This window comes from Elephantulus edwardii, unplaced genomic scaffold, assembly GCF_000299155.1.
Source record: "Elephantulus edwardii isolate Elephantulus edwardi_28Jun2011 unplaced genomic scaffold, EleEdw1.0 scaffold00040, whole genome shotgun sequence".
Lineage (NCBI taxonomy): Eukaryota > Metazoa > Chordata > Mammalia > Macroscelidea > Macroscelididae > Elephantulus > Elephantulus edwardii.
The window spans coordinates 16,658,635-16,682,808 of NW_006399790.1; the positions used below are offsets into that span (position 1 = coordinate 16,658,635).

Here is a 24,174-nt window from a genome sequence, read left to right on the forward strand (position 1 = left end):
AACATCAAAGAGAAAAAGGAATGTGGGGAGGTGCTGTTGCCTCCCAGTCCTGCAGCCCACCCCATGCCTCAGCTTCATGTCTGTCCCATTCCCATACCATCCTAACCCTGTTGTATGTATTATAGGATTTGTATTTCTTTTTCTTTTTTTTGTTCCTTTCCTCTTCCTCTTTCCCCTTCGCATTCAAGATTATGAAACTTTGCTGTGGGTCTTACCCTTCCTTCTCCTCCTGTTCACCCTGGTGGTGGTTAGGTGAAGTGGGAAAGGGGACCCTCCCAAATATATATCAGCCCAACAGCCCTAAGTCTCCTCCTTTATTATTAGGAAAACAACAACAACAACAAAAAAATGGCGTCATGAATATGAACAGCTTTGTCAGATGAATTAGTTGAAGTGTTTTTTTGGTTTTTGTTTTTGTACTGTGTCCTCAAATTTAATGGATTAATGTGTCTTGTATATATATAAAAAAACAAAAAAAACCTCTAAAAAATTAATTAAAAAAAAGGTTAATAAAAACAACAACAGCAAAGATGGCTAAACTGTTTTTTTCTCCCAGTATAGCATATCAAATTAATTTTCTTTTATTTGTACTTATGTTTGGAAATGAAATATATTTTAAAGATTGGGAATGAAATTATTTTAAATTGAAGTTTCACAACTCTGACATTTGACTTGCTACAAGTTTTCAGCTGTTGCCAGTTGGTTCTGGCAATAAGTAGATTTTGTTGTAATTTTTTTCTTTATATTATTGCTCATGTACATTGTGTTTTCGAAAATGGTTATTTTGTTTTCATTCTTTCATTTATTAGAAAATTAACTTAGATTCACTCTAGATACTTTTCACGATTGTTTTAGTATTTGAATTGGAAGATGTGCTTTACATTTAAGAGTGCCTATTATAAATCACCAGTTAAATTTGAACTTTTACACCTCATTTTTTTAAAAAGCATGTTCAACTCTAGTAGGCTAGTTTTTGAACTGATTTTCCTTTTTTTAAAAAAATACCTACTCACACGAGAACAGCTTTTATAATAAGTACATTGATGTGGGACCTAGTGCTTATAAAATCTTAAGTATTTTCCCTTTTACTGAAAGTGAATAGGTGAACTTTGTATGTGTGTGTATTCATTTTTTTTAGCTTCCCTTTCTCTTTGAGTCCTTGATGCTGTACTTACAGGTACTTCTGCAACTGACTGCCTTTCTTAAGCTTTCTCATAGTACTGTCATTCACTTAGTGCCAACAAGGCAGAACCAGCTCATTGATTGATCACTCGTCATTGGATTCCCAAGGCTGTAAGTCACGTGGGAGGAGATTGACCAGCTTTCTCCCTTAGAGATAATGGTGCTTTTGAACTGACAGAGACCCTTGGCCTTGGAGTTAGCAGCAAAACTCTCTAGGGACTGCGCCATCTGAATCTCTTCTAATAGTATATATATATACTGTTCCATGTTAGCCACAGAAACAAATCTTTTGTATCTCCTTGCAGCTACTAGGGTTTCCCCCCCTTGAGAATTATGCACCCTTCTACTAGTCCCTGAAAATAGGCTAACTTTAGGGGTGCTACAGTGCCAGAAAGCCCTGGTGGCACAGTGCCTAACGTGTCAGGCTACTAAAGCCAGAACTTGATGGTTCTAATCTATTAGCTACTCCACAGGAGAAAGATGGGGATTCTCCTTCCATAAGGATTTGTAGCCTGATCAGACCTTATTTATTTTCAACCTTGGGAACCCGGAGGAGGGTTACTAGGAATAGGACTTGGTAGCAGTGGATATAGTCCAGAAAACTACTGGTTACAATAATGAGATTTGATTTCCTTTTATTAGTTGAAAATTTTTTATGATTGGGAATTAGGGTGAGAAGTCAGGCAAAAAAAATCTAGAATAAATACTTAAGTTGTCATCTAGAAATTAAGGGAATATTTAATCAGCATCTCCAAAGACTACAAGTATTAATGAATAATTAGAAATATCTTTTATGGCATAGCAGTTTATAACTTCTGTTTTAAAAATTTCTATTCTTTGCTGTGTTTTTCTTTGTGTCTATGTGTAGACATATCAGTGTTGATCCAGTCATGAGTTATAGTTTTTAAAATTTTGAAAGCAAAATGTATTATTTTTTAACTGTGTTGCTTTAGGGTAGGTGTGTGGCAGTCAAATTTTCATAGTTCGCTCTCAACTTTACTAGGAAAAAAATTATTATTTCTTTATGTTCTTTAATATTTCCTGAGGTACTTATTTAGGTGTTTTAGGTTTTGTTTTTTTTTTTGTGGGTTTTTTTTTGTTTGGGTTTTTCTTTTTTCCTTTTTATCAGGCGTTTCCAAGCCAGGCATTGAAATTTTCTTATTTTCTCCATTTATATTTGCTCTGCTGGCTTAGCGGTGTGGAGTTGTGTTGCCAAACCAAAGCTCACAATTTAAATCCACCAGCTGCTCCATGGGAGAAAGATGGGCAGTCTCTTCCTGTTTGATTTACTGAATTTAAAAAACCTATTGGAGAGTCAGCCAAAGCACAAGGAAGAATTCAAGATGCCAAAGAGTTGAATAGAAGATTTCAAAAGGCAGCACGGGATGACAAAGTAAAATATTGCAATGAAATGTGCAAGGAGTTGGAGTCAGAAAATCAAAAGGGCCGATCTCACTCAGCATTTCTTAAGCTCAAGGAACTGAAGAACAAATTCAAACCTCGAGTTGCTATAATCAAGGATGCGTTTGACAGAATATTAAATGATCCAGGAAGTATTAAAAGAAGATGGAAAGAATAAACTGAATCACTGTATCGAAAGGAATTGGCAGACATAGAAGAATTTTCTGAAACAACATATGAGCAAGAGCCTATGGTGATGAAAGAAATTCAGGCTGCTTTGAAGGAAATGGCAAAAAATAAGACCCCAGGAATAGATGGTATACCAATTGACATATTTCAGTTAACAGATGCTGCCCTGGACGTGCTCACCAAGTTGTGCCAAGAAATCTGGAGAACGACCACTTGGTCGACTGATCGATATTTGTTCCTTTCCCAAAGAAAGGTGACCCAACAGAGTGTGGAAACTATAGAGCAATCTCATTGATTTCATATGCAAGCAAGATTCTACTAAAGATTATCCAAAAATGACTGGAACAGCACATCAGCTGAGAACTGCCGGAAGTCCAGGCTTGGTTTAGAAGGGGTCGTGGTACTAGGGATATTGTAGCTAATGTTAGATGGATCTTAGCTGAAAGCAGGGATTACCAGAGGAATAGTTATCTGTTTCATTGACTGTGCAAAGGTGTTTGACTGTGTGGATCATAACAAACTGTGGCTGACTCTGAGAAGAATGGGAATCCCAGAACATTTAATTGTGCTAATGCGAAACCTATACTTGGACCAAGAGGCAGTCATCAGAACAGAGCAGGGTAACACCACATGGTTCAAAATTGGGAAGGGTGCCCGCCAGGGATGCGTCCTATCTCCATACCTTTTCAACCTATATGCAGAACAGATTATCCTGAAGCCTGGGCTCTATGAAGAGGAATGTGAGGTCAAGATTGGTGGATGATCTGTCAAAAATCTGCGTTATGCAGATGACACAACCCTTCTTGCTGAAACTGAGGAGGACCTGAAGCACCTGCTGCAGAGGGTCAAGGACTGCAGCCTCCAATATGGATTGAGGCTCAATGTCAAGAAGACAAAGATTCTCACCACTGGACCAATTGGCAACATCAGGATGGATGGTGAAAAGATTCAGATTGTACACAGCTTTAGTTTGCTTGGCTCCACAGTCAACACTTGGCACCAGTAGCTAGGAAATTAAAAGGCGCATTGCCATGGGAAAGTCTGCTGTTAGGGACCTCTCCAAAGTACTGAAGAGCAATGGTGTCTCTCTGGAGACTAAGGTGTGTCTGTTACAGGCCATGGTCTTTGCAATCACTTGTTATGCATCAGAGAGTTGGACAGTGACCAAGGAGGATAGAAGGAGAATTGATGCGTTTGAGCTGTGGTGCTGGAGAAGAGTATTGAGAGTACCATGGACTGCTAGGAAAATGAACAGATTCATCCTAGGAAGAGTTAAACCTGGAGGTTCCTTGGAGGCAAGGATTCTGAGGCTCCCTCTAGCATACTTGGGACTTATTGTAAGGAGAGACCGGTCCTTGGAGAAGGACATCATGCTTGGGAGGGTGGACGGATAGCGCAGGAGGGGAAGGCCCTCTATGAGGTGGATTGATTCAGTGACTGGGGTAATCGGGATAGGAGTGTCAGAGGCTGTGAGATTGACACAGGACAGAGCAGAGTTAAGGGCTGTTGTACATAGGGTCGCTATGAGTCGCAAGCGACTCGACGGCACATAACAGCAACAACAACAACATTGGAAAGTCAGCTCTGCATTAGTTTTGAGTCAATACATAGCAACAACAACAGCATGTTTTCTCTGTGTTAACTAAAAAAATTTTAACATTTGTCAGCACATTGTTTTGGGATTTTTGTTTAAACTTTACTGGAGTGGTATATAATACTTGTTGATTTATTTTTCTGTTCACTAAAAATATTTTTTTTTAATTAGGAATTTCGTGAAGATATGCCTTCAATTCTTGCAGATGTTTTCTGCATATTAGGTAAGCTTATTTTACTTTATTTGGGCTTATTTTACGTGTAATAGTGTTTGATTAAATGGTGGTCTGTGTTAAATAAAATGCTTTTTTCCTATTTTTCATATTTTTACAAATATATAAATATCTTTGCACATTTAAAAATATTTCTTTTTTTCAAAATGCATAATAAAAAAGGGGAATTACTATAAATCTGGTTCTTGTATGCACAGAATACAGGTGTGAACAAAAAATGTTTGTCTTTTACTTCAGAGAGAATACAGTTTTATAAATCTAATGTCAATACAAATCACTTCATTAACTACTCTAACTTTTAGTATAATTAAAACAGGTTGGAATTTTAACAATATATATTCATATAAAGAGGAGCTAAGTGAAATAATTTCAAGCAAAGAAGCCAGTTATTCTGTCTTTGAATTAGTCTCCGTAACTGGGATTGTAGTAAACAAATAATCTATTTAGTGTAAGTTATCAGTGAATGATAGCAGAATCCTAAATTTAGGTACTCTAGATAGTCATTTCACAATTGTGTTGTTTTGATTCTTTTTAATTTTGTAAATAGTAGGAACCAAAGTAGTAAAAAATATGTTGTTTTCGGGATGAGAAACGACCGTTATAAATATTAATTTCTCTATAATAAGGAAGAATTTATGCAGGCTAAATATATATCTATATATATATATATATATATATATATATCTATATATCTATATCTTATACCTCTCTGTCTTCAAATATATATATCTTCAATTTAGAACAGAAGATAGTGTCCCTCCATGGGAAGAGTGGATTTAAAAGAATACATACATACAGGGGAGCGAACAAAAAAAATAAATAAAAAGAAAATACATACATATATATATTTTTTTATTTATTTTGAAATTTGCTTCTTTAATTTTTGATCTTGATTAAAATAACATTAAGTACAATAATTTTGATAAGACTTTAACAAATCAATTTTATAATTCTGTAATGTCGTTAGGTGCCATCAAGCAAGTAAGACTCATAGTGATCATACAAACAACAGATCTGAACCTTGTTCTATCCTGTGTCATTCTTCACACTTCCTGATGCACTAGAGCCCATTGCTGCAATCACTGTGTCAATCCACCTGGTCAAGGGTCTTCCTCTTCTTCACCAGCTCTTCACCTTTCCAAGTATCATGTCCCTCTCCTAGCAAAATACCCAAAGTAAATGAGTATTATCCTTGTCTCCAAAGAGTACTCTGGCTGCATCCTTTCCAAGACATATTTGGTGGTTCTTTTTGATGTCCATACGATATTCAGTTCTCTTCTCCAGCACCATAACTCAAAGGCATCAATTCTGTCATCCTTATTCATTGCCCATTTCACAGATGCATTGCAAGTGATAAAGTCCATGGCCTGAATCAGACATACCTTAGTCTTTAAGTGATATCATTACTCCTCAATCATGTGGAAAGATTCCTAACTGCAGACTTTCCCAGTGCAATGAGTCTCCTTATTTCCTGACTACTGATACCAGGGGTGTTAACTGTTGGATCCAAGTAAGATGAAATTGTCGACAGTTTCAATCTCATCTCCATCCATCATAAGAATATTTGTTTTAAATTTTTGTCAGTTCAGAGTGAGACATTTAAAAATTACCTGTTTCTTAAAGTTTTTTATTGTACTAAATTTAAGGGGAAAAATCCAACTAAACTTCTTTCTCCCCCCTTATCATTATAGATATTGAGACCAATTGTTTAGAAGAAAAAAGTAAGAGAGACTATTTTACACAATTGGTATTAGCATGTTTGGTAAGTATGAATTGTTTTTTTAAAGTTTTTCCTCACCAAACAATTCTAACTGCATGGTAATGGAGAAGAATTTTGACCACTTTGAGATAGGATATTTTGTGAAATAAGATGTCATAAGATAGGCATGTTACTATATTCCTTAAAGCATACATTTAAGACTTAGTGATATCCTTTGTTTAGTGTTTTAATAAGTTCTTAACTAATAAAAAGTAAGCAATCATAAAGGGAATAGGAATGATTTTGCCTTTAAACTGAGAAATAATAAATTCTAAAATTTGTCATAATGTCTAGTAAACTATTTTATGTTCATAAATTAAGAATCAAGGAGAAATGATATTACTGGGACTTCAAAGCAGCCCTTGATTTTTTTTTCTGTACTAGAATTGTAGAAACTTATAGGCTGAAGTGCTGTATTCTGTTAAATTGAAATTCCAAGCATTTTTATAAATTTTTAATATGTTTATTGAAATGTATGGAATGTTATTTTTATATATTCATATTTGGGAAATGTAATTTAAAATTTAACTTTATGAATGCACACAGTTGGAATGCTGAGGAATAAATCATCTTTAATATTTTTCAATGCAGTATTTAGTTTCAGACACAGTTCTGAAGGAGCGCCTGGATCCAGAAACATTGGAATCTCTGGGGCTTATCAAACAATCACAGCAGTTCAATCAAAAGTCAGTTAAAATCAAGACAAAACTTTTGTAAGTCCATGTGTCTTATGTTGAAAATTTAATAGCTGAGTGTCACATTTTGAATACTAGCAGATTCCAAAGATAAAGATTTTCTTACTGCTTTTATCATTTTATCTTGCTGAAAATTATCAGTTTACCCATAAACGTACTTTTTTAAAACCAATGTTAATTTTATCTGATTAGAAGTGAAATAATATTCAGCGCTTTTATTGTTACCAGTAATTTATAATTAAAGCTGTACTCTTGAGTGTATTTTTATTCAATGCCGTAAATAATAGTATGTCACTGTTCTTTGGTAGTAGCAATTTTCTGTCATTGTATTACTAGTTTTCCTGTGTAATTAGTATTGGGCTATTTGTTATGAAAGGTTGGTATCTGAAAGATACACAAGGTAAAATTTTGGCACCTCTTATGACTATTATAAGTTAAATAAGAAAATTCAGTGATTAATTGAAATTAATTTTGTCCCTTTACTGTTTATCTAATTTCAGTTATAAGCAGCAAAAATTCAATTTATTAAGAGAAGAGAATGAAGGTTATGCCAAGCTGATTGCTGAATTGGGGCAAGATTTATCTGGAAATATTACTAGTGATTTAATCTTAGAAAATATCAAATCTTTAATAGGTAAGGCATATCTATCTAGTATATTATTTTTAAGATAACTTCTAAACAATTGAAGAATATTCATAAAATTAAAATGAGTATATTTTTTCCAAAATTGAGATGAAAGAATTTTCTAGCCTGTACTTTTAAGATTTTATCAGCCTAATGGGATAAAATTTATCCAAAATCTTTATTGCTATTACCTATGTATTTGTAATGATTCTTGCTTTTTAGTACTTCTGCATTTGTTTCATTTTTTTAACTATTTCCAGTCATTTTGAAGAGGATAGAAAAGAAAATTTTCATAGAAATATTACAATTTGGAGTTAAATTCTTTTTAATGTAATTTTTAAAATAATTTAAAAAGATACTTCGTTTTTATCTTTCCATCCCTGTCAGGTAAGTGAAGCAGATGTTGTGAAAGTGTTATTCTACCTAACTTTTAGACAGAATTTCTGGCACTATTTTTTCTTTTTATTTGCATTGGACATTGGAGAAATTGCTGGGATCTGTTGGCAGTATAGATGTATGTAGAAAAACACAGCCACCCTGGCTGTTCTAGAAAGGAGTTTGTTATTATTTATTAGGTGTTATACTATCTTAGGGAAGAATCTTCAACGTCCAGGTGCCTTAGGTTTTGAGACTTGTCACAGAAGCCATATTCTCTGCCTCATTGGTTAAATTTTAGGAGATGCCTGTATTCACTTTCTCAGTTCTTTGTCTCTTTTTTGGAGTTTATATAGGAGTAAGGAAGAGCAAGGAGGTGATATATTCCTTATCCCCTTTCATCAGTGCAGTGTAAGGACCCAGATAAAACTATATATTATAGCTATTCTATTTTTAGCTTAAGATTTTAGTGACCAACAAGTATAGAAGGTAATGAGCTTTTACGTTAAATTTTCTCTTTGCTTTGAGCTGCTCTACCCTCTTTGCCACTTTTTTCTTTTGTCCCTTTAACCCCTAAAGTGGTGGCTTACTAGGCCTGCAGGGCCTTTGGTTGCTGAATAGCAGTGACCCATTTTATTAATCCACATTTTGCATATAGTGACAGTTTAGCCATCTATTTGCCAATCTTGATGCCTTTTATTTAGTCCACATTTTGGAATTCCTTTCTGTTCCTTTTGGTGTGGGCTGTACGTTTTCATACAGCACTTTTGATCTAGCTTCAGAAGCATGTAAATACTCCTTTAAGAGTGCATCTAAATTCCAAAATCAGTCTCCATAATAGTCTATGTGTTTCCTACTGCCAAAGGGGCCCTTTAGAGTAGTGAGAGAAGATCTTCACCCTGAAACCCACAGCGTCCCTTTTCAGCAGGAAGTAGCTAAGAGAATACGCCGTCCCCTTTTCCTTATGACTCAGGGTGAAGTCTCTCTCAGGGAGGAGTGATAGGGAATGGCAAAGGACACACTGACAAAGAAGATTAATCAGAACTGGCTTTGACAAGCACTGTGGCATTTGGACAAGAACAAACTGGGAGGAGGGTAGAGAGAATAGTGCAACAATGAATGATTGGAAGCCCAAAATCTCTGTAAATGTTTATGAAAATTAATAAAATATAATTATAGAAAAAAAAGAAGCATGTAAATACTCCTTTACTATCAACTTTTCTTTTTAGTATTCTTCCTTGTACAGTTGACCATTGAACAGCAATGGATTTGAAGTGCATGGGTCCTCTTATATACAGAAATTTTTTCATGACTTTTGCAGTTAGCTCAAGTGTCAAGAGTATCCACTTTAAACTCTGTGTGATGCTAATCAGATCTATGTGAGCAAATTGTCTTTCTAGTACCTTTGCATTTCAAACCATGTTTAAGTTATTGTTGGTAGGTGCTGTTGAGTTGATTATGACTCGTTATGGTTATGACTCTGTGACTCACTGAACCCTATCCTATCTTGTGCCATCCTCACCATCTCTGACATACTCAAGCCCTTGTTGCAGTCCTTGTGTCATTCTGTCTGGTTGGGAGTCTTCCTCTCATTTGCATAATGCAGGTTATTGATGAGTCCTGTAATCCTGATTCCATATTCTTCATAAATTTCAACTTTTTGAATGATTGGATAGATAGGGGAAAAGGAGACAACCCTGGCACAAAACTTTCCTCATTTTAACCGTGGAGTGTTTCCACATTTTGTTTAGACATTAGTTTCTTGGTTTAGTTACAGATTTCATATGAGTACAATTGTGTGTTCTGAGATTTTTGTTTTTCTCATTGTTAGCCATAATTTGTTGTGAGCCACATAGTCAAATGCCTTTGCAAAGTCAGTAAAACACAAATAGACATTCTTCAGGTATTCCCTACTTTCAGCCAAGATCCATCTGACATCAACAGTGATCTTCCTGGTGCTGTAGCCACTTCTAAACCCAGGTCGAACTTGTGTGGAAGTTCTTTGGATAATCTTTAATTTTTGCTCCCATGTGATATTACTTGATAATTTCCGCCTCCTGTTGGATAACCTTTTTTGAGGGTGGGAATAATTATTAATCTCTTCTAGTCAGTTGGCTAGGTAGCTGTCTTGGTTATTTCTTTGGTAGCCATCAATAGTGTAAATTTTTTTGTCTTTTCATATTTTATTCAGCCTGATTAATTTTTTATTCTTCCATGTTGACTTTTGGAATTATTAATTTCTTCCTATTGTTCAGTAGTACGCCACTGTATATGCTACATTTATATTCAATTGCAATTATCCATTTATCTTAGGATAAGATAGGCATTTCCTGTTAGAAATAAAGTTACTGTGAATATTTTTGGACAAGCCTTTATATGTACATAGACAATTTCCTTTTGGGTGCATACTAGATATTGAGTCACTGAGTTAGTATAGTTGATTTATGTTTAACTTTTAAAGAAAGTTTGTCATAGTGCTGGTACCTTTTTAAAGGATATTTTAAAGTCACGTGAGAGGTCCAGTTGTTATTTTGGAGTCTTTTTACATAGATAAATCACATTACTTTTTTGTGGAAGAGCATGTAAAATATTTAGACATTTCCATGTAAAATATTTAGACATTTCCATTTTTCCTTCAGAAGTTTAAGGAAACATAGTTTTAGAGAATTTGTCAAAATCTAGATTACCTTTTAGTAAGATATGATCTGATCTTTCATCTTTTTTTTCCCTTAAAATGAGAAATGGGAGAAAATGTGTTCTTAAATTTAGATCTAAAAAAACTAAAACAATACTTTTTATATTTGAATTTTACTTTTCTAAAAAGTGATTTCTAAGACACTGTGAATAAGATATTTAATATAAATCTGGAGGTAATAGATGTAACACTAGAAATCTCCTCTTATAAAGGGCTGAGGTAAAAAATATCCTGTAAGTTTATGAAGTATCAGACATCTCTCCAAAGAGGTTTTTTTCTCTTCTAACAATATAAGAAATCACTATTTATTTGCTTATTCCAGTGAAGTGCCTAATTTTAATTTATGGGTTATGTCTAATAAAATATAATTTAAAAATTCTACAATCCTAATAAGCTTGTGGGAATTGCATAAATGGAGGGAACATAGATTCATAGACAGTGCACACTCTGGTTCATAATCATCTGTTTTGTTAAGAGAAATGGTTGGTGGAATTGCCTATATTGTTCCAATTACTTATCTCTTCCCCTCCCCCTGGTGTTTAAATGGTTGAATTCTCATAAGGTCATATGATGTGATTATAGTCTAATGAAATTATGGTAACAGCTGAACTCAGATGCATATAGTAAATTAACTGTAGTCTGGCTGGTCCAGATATTTACCAATTCTGTCTGTCAGCTGTTGAACACCCTAGGAGATTCACAAGTATAAGTAACATGACTATCCATTCAGTAATGATTGAGTGGGTTTTTTGCCCACTTTTCCTGTGATACCTGAGTTTTTGGCTTTCTTCATGTTTCTTGTATCATTTTATGTTCTTTTGTTGTAGCCTCAGTTCCTTTGAATTCTTGAATCTTTTTAGTATCAGCAGTATACCTTTCTTCCTTTTAAGGTGCTGCCAAAAAGATATAAATTAGTGGTAAAAATTATGTTGTGTACTCTACTGACTATATATGATAACCTTTTAAAAAACTGAGTTTATAAATAATGGTTCATATTAATGAACTAGAACCTTTAATCAACATTCCAAATACCTTTGCGTAAAGATTTAAGAAAAGCATTAGCTGCCTTATTTGGATAATGCATTGTTTCATTTTCATATTTTATAAATTAAAATTATGAATATCCTCACTATTTCAAGTGATTAGGAACTGATGAGACAGTGTGGCATAGAAGAAATTTTAATATACTTCAATCACACTTTTTGAGCTTCAGTCATGCTTTAACTCACTTTGTGATCCTGGGCAAGTCACATTTGTTATCTGTAGAACTTGGGTCCTGGCCTTGATATTGAAAGTTATGAGATTTCATTCTGGGAGATGGGAAACAAATATGCAAAATGAGTTATTTTTTAAAAAACATTGTTTTTATCTTGGTATATAAGTTATCCCTAAATTTAATGGCTGTAGTAGAAATGATGTATAATCACTTTTTAAATTTGTGTATATTTCATCTTTTGCAGGATGCTTTAATCTGGATCCCAATAGAGTTTTGGATGTCATTTTAGAAGTGTTTGAATGCAGGCCAGAACACGATGACTTCTTTATATCTTTATTAGAATCTTACATGAGTATGTGTGAACCGCAAACACTGTGTCATATTCTTGGGTTCAAATTCAAGTTTTATCAGGTAATTAAAAAACATATATATATGTACAAATATATATATATATACACACACACACACACACATACACACATGTACATACATACATAGTGCAAATTGTATAATTTTATTTTGAATTTTATCAGTAATTGGTTTACGCTCATTTTAGCAGAGAGGTAGAGAAATGGATAGCTAACAATACAATGTAATATGTTCTAAATTAGTGGTATGAATGATGTGGTGTGATGATGTGAAAACTTAATTAAATTTTATCTTAAAAGGATTCAGGGAATATTTTTTACATCACTTCCTTTAACTTAGTGCTAGGAGTTTGTTAGGGGAAGAGTGGAGAGAAATGGATAGAAAAGTATTTGAAGAACTAATGTTCAAAAGAGGAGCTCTGGTGGCATGGTGTTGCCAACCTAAACGTCATGCTTCTCTGACCATTAGAGATGGACAGTCTTGTTCTGTGTGATTTACAGCTTCCAAAACCCAGTGGAAGTTATGACCCAGATTTGACTCACAATGCGAGAGATAACATTCAGGGCAGAGCAAGATTACCAATTGCAAGGTGAAGGAAATGGGAGGGTATATTGAAAAGTTTTACTAAGATGAGTATATATGAATGATAACCAATAAAAATAAAAAAGTGTATTTGTGGCCTAAAGGTTTTTTTAAGTGTAATTTTTTAGTAATCATTGATAAAGGAGATGGTTTTAGTTCTACTTTATGTACTAAATAGAAATGTTTGTTTTCTTAAAGGAACCAAGTGGAGAGACCCCATCATCTTTATACAGAGTGGCAGCAGTGCTCCTACAGTTTAATCTTATTGATTTAGATGATCTTTATGTACATGTAAGTCAAATGGTCTGATGAGAATATTTGGTTGTTCAACCCAAGGGTGGGGATGACAAGTAATAGCCAATCAGATAGTACTTTTAGGGTGGCTTAGCAGTAAGGAATTGCACTGCCAGTGCAAAGATACACAGTTCAAATCTCTGCTCAGCAGGAGAAAGATGACCAGTCTTCTGTCATGTGATAAGGAATCAGCTATGGGTCGGTTCCCACAACAAAAATACATTATTAACTTATGTTTACTTTAAAAATTGAATGAATTTACTCTTGTGGTCACACTTAGGGGAATTTCAAGCTGAATATGAAGTTCTTAATTGCTCTCAAGCCATTTTCCCTGAGGGGAGAGGGCAAGATCTCATAAATGTGATTTTAGGCTTCTGTTTCACCCTGGTTATGGACAAATATGGAATACTTCTTCATTCTCTCAGAAAAGGTTATTGATGGACATTTGGGATGAATATTGACTCACTGTCATCAAGTTAGAAACAATCCTTCAGCAGGTTTCTGAAAGTAAATCTCATGAGAGAAAATCTTGGATTTGAAGTAGATTTGAACCACTAGACAGGCCTTTGGTTTGGCAGCACAACTTCCTGTGGACTAGGCCATCAGAGCCTAGGATTTTTAGGATGAATAAGGAGCTATTCATGTATTTAATTTTTTTCTTGAGTTTTTACTGAGGATTAAGTGACAAACATTGTGATTTTATTACTGGAACTATTGTGATAGAAGACTTCTTATTTAACAATTTAACCTACCAGTTTGGAAAAAAACCTAGATTTGTAGTATAGAAATTACTGTTTTAATAGGTTTTAGAAGTGTCATTTATAGCAAGGGAAATGAACCTTTTGGATTATGTAATCAGTGCTGTATTAGAGATACAAATAAATTTGCTGTGGAAGCTGAGAGTAGATACCATCTCTGCCTGAGGGGGAATTTTGGAAGGCCTTTAGAAACTAGTGATGTTGCTTAAATGATGCGAGGCTTTCTAGAAAATGACCTGAGTGGGAAAATAGATTTAGAAGGAATTCATTATACTGTTGGGGGGAAGTTATGAAGCTTAAAGTGGGTGACATTTAACAGCATATAGGGGAGATACGTTGGAGACGTAGGTAGAGCTAAGTTTTGAAGGGCTTCCCTTAGCAGCCCTCAAGATTAACTTGGATTATTGATATACAAAGGTGAGAATATGAAAAAGGGAGTATTAAAGTTGGTAGGCAAAATAGAAAGTACAAAAATTTGATAATTAGATTTGTACTGAAAAGTTTGCAGTTTCCTTTTTATTTACTAATTGTTTCCTGTTCATTAAATTTATCTATTCAAATAGATTGCGTAATCTTGTAAAGAGGAGAAGGTAGGAACAAATATTTTATAGCTCACTGTAGTTTTACTTTATGCTAGCGTTATTTTATGAAAGCTGTCCATTTATCATTTTCAGCTTGAGCCTTTGTCATAACAGTGTTGACTGCAGGCACATTATTTTCTTTTTTTAAATAAACTAGAGACTAGTTTGTGTTTTAAGTCAGATAGGTGTCTAGAAAATGAAAAGTGAATGCCGTGGTGTTAATTTTTCTAATTGAGGGGACACTCCTCCCCCCAATTTATTTACTTCGTTATGTAGTTCAGTAGCTCTTCCTAATTGGATCCGTATACCATAAAAGAGTTTGACTGTTAGAGTGGAAATGTAAGATTTTTTTTGGGGGGGGGCGGGGGGAGGCAGAAAGTAAAAGGAGATATATATATATAGGGTAAACTAGTGGTAAGCATCAGTGATACAATATTATTAATTTAGGACCCTTAGTGGATGATGTTTTTGTTGTGTGCCGTCGAGTCGCTTGCGACTCATAGTGACCCTATGTACAACAGCCCTAAACTCTGCTCTGTCCTGTGCCAATTGCACTGTCTCTGACACTCCCATCCCAATTACCCCAGTCACTGAATAAATCCACCTCATAGAGGGCCTTCCCCTCCTGCACCGTCCCTCCACCCTCCCAAGCATGATGTCCCTCTCCAAGGACTGGTCTCTCCTCACAATATGTCCAAAGTATGTTAGACGGGGCCTCAGAATCCTTGCCTCCAAGGATCCACCCGGTTTAACCCTTTCCAGGACGAATCTGTTTGTTTTCCTAGCAGTCCATGGTATTCTCAATACTCTTCTCCAGCACCACAGCTCAAAGGCATCAATTCTCCTTCTATCCTCCTTGGTCATTGTCCTGCTCTCTGATGCATAACAAGTGATTGTGAAGACCATGGCCTGTATCAGACGCACCTTAGTCTCCAGAGAGACACCACTGCTCTTCAGCACTTTGGAGAGGTCCCTAACAGCAGACTTTCCCATGGCAATGCGCCTTTTAATTTGCTGGCTACTGGTGCCAAGAGTGTTGACTGTGGAGCCAAGCAAACTAAAGCTGTGTACAATCTCAATCTTTTCACCATCCATCCTGATGCTGCCAGTTGGTCCAGTGGTGAGAATCTTTGTCTTCTTGACATTGAGCCTCAATCCATTTGTAGGCTGCAGTCCTTGACACTCTGCAGCAGGCGCTTCAGGTCCTCTTCAGTTTCAGCAAGCAGGGTTGTGTCATCCGCATAACGCAGATTGTTGATAAATCGTCCACCAATCTTGACCCCACATTTCTCCTCATAGAGCCCAGCCTCCCGGATAATCTGTTCTGCATATAGGTTGAAAAGGTACGGAGATAGGATGCATCCCTGCCATACACCCTTCCCAATTTTGAACCATGCAGTGTTCCCTTGCTCTGTTCTGACGACTGTCTCCTGGTCCAAGTATAGGTTTCACATTAGCACGATCAAGTGTTCTGGGATTCCCATTCTTCTCAGAGTCAGCCACAGTTTGTTATGATCCTAGTGGATAGAAGCTAAATTTCAAACTGTCTGATTTTTAAAGGGTGAACAAAATTCAGGTCAAATATTAATCCTTTTAAAAATTATACCAACCAAGTGAAACTTCTTTAGAAGGGAGCTCAGGGTCACTTCTTATTTACATTTTCAGACAATGTAGAGCAGATAGTGCTTTGCTTTAATATGATCAAGTTGATAATTGTTGTTACATGAACTTTGAACTCTTTTTAGCTTCTTCCAGCTGACAGTTGTATTATGGATGAACATAAACGAGAACTAGTGGAAGCTAAGCAAATTGTTAGAAAGCTTACAATGGTTGTGCTGTCTTCTGAAAAACTTGATGAACGAGAAAAAGATAAGGAAAAAGAAGAGGAGAAAGTAGAGAAGGTAAGTGATCCAGTCTAGTTAAATTAACATTGTCTTCTGGGTTTAATAAGATACTGAAATTCTAATAGTTTATCACCGTCCAGAAGCATACTTTGCTAACAAAGTTTAAATATGATGAAATCTGAGTTTTTGAATACTAATTCGTAAGAAAATTGACGTCACCAATTTGTAATCTATACTTTAATGCCTCTTGGGTTCGCAAGTAAAATATATGTGAGTTCTGCCTTCTTGTGACCAAAAATATCATTTAGTGAAGCTTAATTTAATCTTGAGTCTATAAACTGTCAGTCTTGTGCCTGCCAAATGTACTTTCAGGATAGTACTCTTGAGTTTCTCACAGATGGCAGCTATTATTGGTGTATATTGTGCTGTGTAACTCAATTTTTTGGTGAAAATATTAATTTTTTCTGTTTGTATCCTAAGTTTATCAATTTGATTTCTTTTAGCCACCTGACAACCAAAAACTTGGTTTGCTAGAAGCTTTGTTAAAAATTGGTGACTGGCAGCACGCACAAAACATTATGGATCAGATGCCTCCATATTATGCAGCTTCACATAAGCTAATAGCCCTTGCTATTTGCAAGCTCATTCACATAACAATTGAGCCTCTCTATCGAAGGTATGTTACTGAATATTTTATAAATAATTTAACTAGATCTGGTTTAGTACTACATTTACCGTGTCTACTTAAACCAATCATATATTTGAGTATGTTTTATTCACACAGTATATCATTCTGATACAAATTAATCAGTTACTTGTCTTCTGTTATCTAGACCAGATGTTTTAAGACCCATGCTGTAGTGCATCTCCATTCCACTTTTGACTGTTGCTCTTCAGCGAATTTCTGAATGGTGGTCAGAGAATTTCTAAAGTTTTTAACTAGTTTTCATAAAGTCAGTTCCATTCTATTTAGGATAACCCTATGAATATCAGAATTGGACTGTGCTCTATAGCGTTTTCACTGGCCTAATTTTTTAGAAGTACATCGCTCAGCTTTTCTTTCAGGATGCCTCTAAGTGAACTTGAACTTTCATCCTTATAGCTAGCAGCTGAGTATGGTAATTGTTTATACCATCCAGACACATAAGGGTTTTTTTTGGAACTGACTTAATTCACTTTATTTCTGTTGTACAAAAACCACCATGTGATGGCCACAATTGGAGCCTGGGTCCTCTGCTCAGAGATTCTGGTGTGGGTTTTTACAAGATGGTCATTGAATTCCTGGAAGGGTGACTTGGTTAACACAGTTTCTTTCCAGAGATCTGGAGTCAAGTAGGTCTTGGAGATGGCATCATAGGTCGCCTTGGCAAAGTTGCCCAGGGTAGCTGTGCAGCCTGTGTCTGAGGTGTAGCAGTCGTCAATTCCTGCCATCGACAGCAGCTTCTTGGACACAGGGGTGGAGACAATTTCAGTGCCGTGGGGTGCAGGGATGAGACGCACCTACACAGGACCACAGCGCCCAGTCAGCTTGCAGGGAACAATGTGAGGCTTGCCAGTCTTGTTCCCCTAGTAGCCACACCACATAGGGACAGTGAAGAGCTTGACCAGGACAGTGGCTCCATGGATGGCAGTAGGTACTTCCTTGGAGCACTTAACGCCCATTCCAACACAGCTGTTACAGTTTCTAATGGCACCTGATGCCTTGAACCTGGTCCACTAGCCAGCATGTGTCTGATTCTGCACAAGCATCATTTTTAAGACCTCATCCTTGAGGGACATCCCCAGGAAGAAATCAATGACCTCAGACTCCTTGATTGACATAGGAGAGAAATCTCCTCAAAGGATTTGATGTTTATATCTTTGACCAGACGACCTTGACTTTTCCTTCTCAAGCTCAGCAGCCCCTCCTGTGGCCATGACCCCAACCCTGCAGACCACTGCCTAAGCCTCCATGCTGCCATGGGCTCCCATCCTGGGGCCTCTCTGGCCTTCCAGGCCCTCCTGCTGCACCAGTGTCATCTACAATGTTGTTGTTTTTTTTTGTGTGTGAAGAAGGCCACAAAGGTTTTTATCCTTACCAAGATCAATCCGTTTTCTTTGAATTTTTTGTTGAAACCATGTGCTTTCAGTATTGGAATGGATTTTAAATAAAATGGAAACAAATTCTCTTGAGATAATATGCATTTTTATAACAATTCACTCAACCTTGACTTCATTGCCTTGACTCACAGGGTCACTCTGTTGAATTTCGGAGACAGTAAATCACATAGGAGGAGATTGTCCATCTTTCTCCTAAGTTTCATCACCTGCGTTTCTTGGAGTTCATTTTCTTAGGCAGTTAATTTGAAACATTCTTTGAGCTCTAATTGTTCAGTATTGTTTTGTATTTTCTACTGATTGAATATTACCTGGTATAATACAGTGAGGGATAATATGAATATGAGCAAGACAAATTTTATTTACAGATTAAGATGACAGTTTTAACTTGAAACCATAATTATTATATAGTGAATTTACATTTTTCTTCTTTTTTTGTTTTGTTTTTTAAGAGTTGGTGTCCCTAAAGGTGCTAAAGGCTCACCTGTTACTGCTTTGCAAAATAAGAGAGCGCCCAAACAAGCAGACAACTTTGAAGATTTGAGGAGAGACGTATTCCATATGTTCTGTTACCTTGGTCCTCACCTTTCTCATGATCCCATTTTATTTGCAAAGGTGGTTCGCATAGGCAAGTCATTTATGAAGGAGGTTAGTAAGATTTTTCTTCCAAGCCGAGAATCTGATTTCAGAATGAAAATGTGCAGAGTATATTTGTGGTGTGACTATATCTAGAAATGAAAATAGAGTGATCCTTATTTAAGCAAATGTTGTAGTGGATGAGGTTTTAGGAAGTGCCATATTACCCCCCCCCAGCCAAATACATAACCCTGAAATAGCTCATTATTTACCTGACTAAATTCTGCATGTGAGAATCACTCAAGTGATTACATGTGTCAATAGTACTTTTTTTACTGGTGAGTAATATATTATAGAGGTACCTGGGGTTATGCACATTCATTAGATGATGAGCCTTTTGCTTGTTTCTGGTAGAAGATTGTACAAATAACATGGCTATGCATATTCTTGTACAATTATAAGTTGTCACATTGCTCTGAAGTAGGCCATTTTGCATTCCTAGGTACAGTGTATTAGAGCTTAAATTATGTCACATCCGCATCAGCACTTGATCTCGTCAGTCATTTTAGTGAATGTGTAGTGGTATCTTACTGTGCTTTCAACTTTTATTTCCCAGATGGCTAATGATGGTGTCTATCTTCTCAGGTGCTTTTTTGCTATTTGTGACCATCTTTAGTTAGGATGTCCTGCTTAAGTTTTTAAAATTTTTTGTTGTTGTTACAGAACTGTAAGAGTTCTTTTTATATTCTGGATACAAAACCTTTATTATATAGCTAATTTGCAAATAATAGTTATATACTGACAAATCATAACTGACTCATAGCTAACTTTTCTGTAGGTTTTCAGAGGCAGTAAGTTACACAAGAGTAGCTCCTGTGGAGCAGCTACAGTTTTATAATAAATACTTAGATTAGTTTTACAATGCTTTGATTTGTGATAATGAGACCAAGACAAGAATCAGCTTATGAATGGGAGTCAAGGATGTTTTGGAGGTTAGCAAAAGAAATGAAATTTAAAAATTTAAGCTGATAACCATGGCTATATTTAAAATCTTCATGTATATAAAATAGAACTATGTGCAAGTTACATTTTTTCTGAAAGAGAAACTAAACTTTGATAACATCATTTTAATCTTTTGTATTTTATTTATAATTTTTCTTAAATTATTTTAGTTTCAATCTGATGGGAGCAAACAAGAAGATAAAGAAAAAACGGTAAGAGACTAGAAAAATCTATTTTGTGTATAGTGTGTATCTAGATACAGCATACTGTAAAGTGAACCAGTTTTAATCACATATATGAATAATTATTTTGTACATTATATACTGAATATAGCTTTTGGTAGATCATACAGAGTTCTATTGTAAGACTGATAGGTTCCTTTTTTGAGGATCACTAAGTTGAGAATGGAAAGGGAATAAAAGTTTCTCTTTCTCTTTCTACCCCTTCTCTTCCATCAACTTAAAAAGATAAACTAGAACAACAAAAAAACCCCATTCACGTGGAATCGGTGTAGATTCATAGTGGTCCTGCAAGACAGAGTAAAACTATACTATATGGTCACGTCCGTCTCCTGGGAAGTGACTGGTGGTTCTGAACCCCTGACCTTTATGTCAGCAGCTGAGTGTTCTAACCATTTTGTCGCCAGACTGACTCTGTCAAATTGATTGCAGCTTGTAGATACTCCTATTGAGTTTCATTAATTTCAAATCTTTGTAGAAGACTGCCTATCTTTGTCCGGAGTGTGGGTTGGTAGATTCGAATGGTTGACCTTTCATTTAATGGCATGTTCTATTATTTATTAAGTCCCTAATGTTCCTTGTATTTATGATTTTAAAGGAACTCTGATGGTTTAGTGGGTAACTCAAAAATGTGAGGTTCAAATGCACGAACTGCTCCATGGGAGAAAGATGGGAATTCTCCTCATGTGATTTATAGCCTCTAAAAAACCTGGTTGAGGGTCTACTATGAGTTGGCCCCTACTCGAAGGCATTGAATTGAGTTGGAAGAAAGAAAAAGAATACATTGTGAAAAGGATAGTGGATTTCAATATGGCATGATAGATGATTAAGAAATGACAATTTAAGGGGAACTCTGGTGGCTTAGTGGCAAGAAGCTGCACTGCAATCCCAGAGGTACACGGTTTGAATCCACCAGATGCTCTGCCGGAGAAGGAGGAGCAATACCCTCCTGTACCAGTCAGATCTGATTTGACGGTACATGCACACAAAATAATTTAAAAAAAGAAAGAAAGAAATGACAATTTATCTAATGCTGTCACAAATTTATCTTGTGGGGTAGAAAGTGAAGTTTCTATGCATAGGCAACTCTCTTTTTAGGAGGTTCATTACTTTTTGTACTTTATATATGCATTGTATATGGTTTGGGCACATACGCATTATTTCACAAAACTAGTCATAGTAATCATTTTTCTCCTTTTCTTCTTAGGAAGTTATTCTTAGCTGTTTGCTTAGCATTACTGACCAAGTACTACTTCCATCTCTCTCTTTGATGGACTGCAATGCTTGTATGTCTGAGGAACTATGGGGAATGTTCAAAACATTTCCATATCAGTATAGGTAAATACTTATTTTCCCATTTTTAACGGTTTTTAATTCTAGTGTATTTAACCTTTATGTGTTTAACATTATTTTTTTTCTAATTCCTCATCTTATTCTTCTTAAAGATACCGTCTATATGGCCAATGGAAGAACGAAACTTATAACAGTCACCCACTTTTAGTAAAAGTTAAATCTCAAACAATAGACAGAGCAAAATATATAATAAAGTAAGTTTTGAATTTCTTTTTCTGCATATTGACTAAAATAAAATCTCGGCCTAATATACTATCTAGTAGCTTAAGTCTGAAACATTTTTTAAGGAAATCTATAAATATTTGCTAATGCTATAATTTTTTATGTACTGCAGATTACTTTTTGTGGTATTTGCTTGTTTTGGTTCCTAACTAGTATTTTAATAGTGTCATGTTTGTGTAAGTATAAAATCTAATAGGAATCCTTTTTAATGCTTACAAATATGCCTTTGCTCAGTTTGTGTATACACTTAACTACTTTGTGCAAGGTAATCATGTAGGAATTTTTTCTGCAGTAAGTTAGTTTTGTGTGTGTGTCTTTTATTATTATTGTGATTTTAACGAAAATGTATAGAAAAGTTGGATTTTCATTCATTGTTGCACATTTCCCCCCCCCCAGTTTACCTTTAAAAAAACTTACTGTTGCATAATTTCCCCCAGTCTGTTTTGCTTTGCACCTCTTATTCTGAATTGTTGTCATACAGATAATGCCTAATCATATAAAGAAATTATTTTAATAAAGCTACTCTGTTAGGATGCTCTAATTAAATTATGTACAACTATCTTTATAGGAAAGTTAACATTTTTGTAATTCTTTTATTTTAATAATTTTAATGAACATTTACATAGATTTTGGATTTCCATTCATTCATTGCTGCACTTCTCTCCCCGCCCAGCCCCCCCCCCCCCCCCCCCCCAGTTCACTCCTTTCTTTGAAAAGTAAAGCTCCCTCCCTTGTACACAATCCCGCCACACCCCTCCCACCGCCCCAAGTACATTCCACTGAAAGTCAACTTTTTTAACGAAACTTCTCTCCACTCCCCTTTTCCGGTTATTAAAGAGTACAGCAATGAATGAATGGAAATCCAAGTTCTCTATAATCTTTCATAAAAAATCTCAGTAAAAAAAAAAAGAATGCAAAAACCCCCTAAAACACAAGAGTGATATTAGTTTTATGTCTTTGTAGACAATTTGAAGTTTGTGTCTTAAAATTGTGTGTTCTATGTTATTATTATTAATATAACTATATTTATACCACCTCTTTATCCATCCATTTAATACCTCCAGGTTTCTTGTGTGTCCTAACATATTTTTTATGTGTTCATGAAGTAGTGCTAGCATATCATCCTCCATTTTATACTCAGTAGTAGGTACTATTCAATAATTTGCTCTTTGTATTTGGTTATATAGAAATTTTAAAAAATGTTTTAAATCTCATTAGCTGGACCTAGCTTGAGCAGAAGCTGTTTGTAGTCATCTCTATCTTTATGACACTTTGTCTGGCATAGTAGGCATATAAATGGGTAAATAAATAAATGATTAAGAAATATTATTTATGACAGAAAAATATGTTCAGAATATGCTTAGGTTTTTGTTATATTTGTAAACTCAACAGTCTTATATGATTTTGATATTTCTTGAACATTTTTACATTGAGAATGGATTTACTTGTATGCATTGGAATACTGTTTCAAAATGTGTATTTTACTGAGCCTACCATGAATGTTCGCAGCAAATTGGTTTTCTTCTCAGTTTATATGCTTTTTGTTTAGTGGCATCAATTGAAGTCTCCACAATATAATAACATACTCCTAATTTCTGTCCTGTTCTTAACATTTCCATTTGCCCTCCATTCTTAATCCCATTCTGCCTTCTAAGTTTTTTAATCCCTGCACAGGGCTGCCCTTCTGATCTTGTATGATTGCTTATTCTAAAGAGTGTGTACCTTCCTGGTGCTGTTTACCTTACAGACTTGTCTATATTTTGGGTTAATGTTGTGCCACGGGAGTGACGTGGTTGTTTCACTTGTTTGTTGTTGTCGTTCCCCCCCCCCCGCTTTGTTCTATCCTGTACCTCCTGTTACATTTCTTTCTAGGTTGATCAGACAGCTCTGGTGGCCTAGTGGGTAAGGAGTTGTGCTGTCAAGCCAGAAGCAAGCATTTGGAATCCATTAGCTGTTCTTGGGGAGAAAGATGAGCCTTCTAGTGCATTTTACAGGCTGAAACCCTAGGAGGGTCAGCTAAGAGTCATTTCCAACTTGATCACAGTAGATTGTTTTTTTTTATTTTCCCTTTCCTAAAGTAGTGACCTGTCACCATCTATTTCTTCTGGTTTCACAATAATGGAGACTGGGATTTGCATGGTCCAAGGGCCTTTATATCTTTGATTTTCTTCATTCTTCTTTGCTTGAGACTTGAGGGAACATTGGTTTCACTTTATTTTATTTTATTTTTTTCCTAGAATTATATTTTATTAATTTTCATAAACATTTACAGAGATTTTGGGTTTCCATTCATT

The 24,174-nt window shown here is 35.5% G+C and overlaps 1 protein-coding gene and 1 pseudogene across 1 annotated transcript in view; both read left to right on the top strand.

Annotated features, from left to right (window-relative positions):
* Positions 1–2,376, top strand: part of LOC102846082 — a 5,795-nt pseudogene extending 3,419 nt beyond the window's left edge.
* THOC2 (THO complex 2) overlaps positions 1–24,174 on the top strand; it is an 85,380-nt gene that overhangs the window by 21,360 nt on the left and 39,846 nt on the right. Inside the window, exons 4-15 of the mRNA XM_006885061.1 lie at positions 4,538–4,589; positions 6,290–6,360; positions 6,949–7,070; positions 7,553–7,686; positions 12,208–12,374; positions 13,113–13,205; positions 16,293–16,448; positions 16,895–17,067; positions 18,941–19,136; positions 20,237–20,278; positions 21,513–21,643; positions 21,751–21,852. Of these exons, the coding sequence (XP_006885123.1) occupies positions 4,538–4,589; positions 6,290–6,360; positions 6,949–7,070; positions 7,553–7,686; positions 12,208–12,374; positions 13,113–13,205; positions 16,293–16,448; positions 16,895–17,067; positions 18,941–19,136; positions 20,237–20,278; positions 21,513–21,643; positions 21,751–21,852 (1,439 nt within the window). The remainder of the gene's footprint in view (positions 1–4,537; positions 4,590–6,289; positions 6,361–6,948; positions 7,071–7,552; positions 7,687–12,207; positions 12,375–13,112; positions 13,206–16,292; positions 16,449–16,894; positions 17,068–18,940; positions 19,137–20,236; positions 20,279–21,512; positions 21,644–21,750; positions 21,853–24,174) is intronic.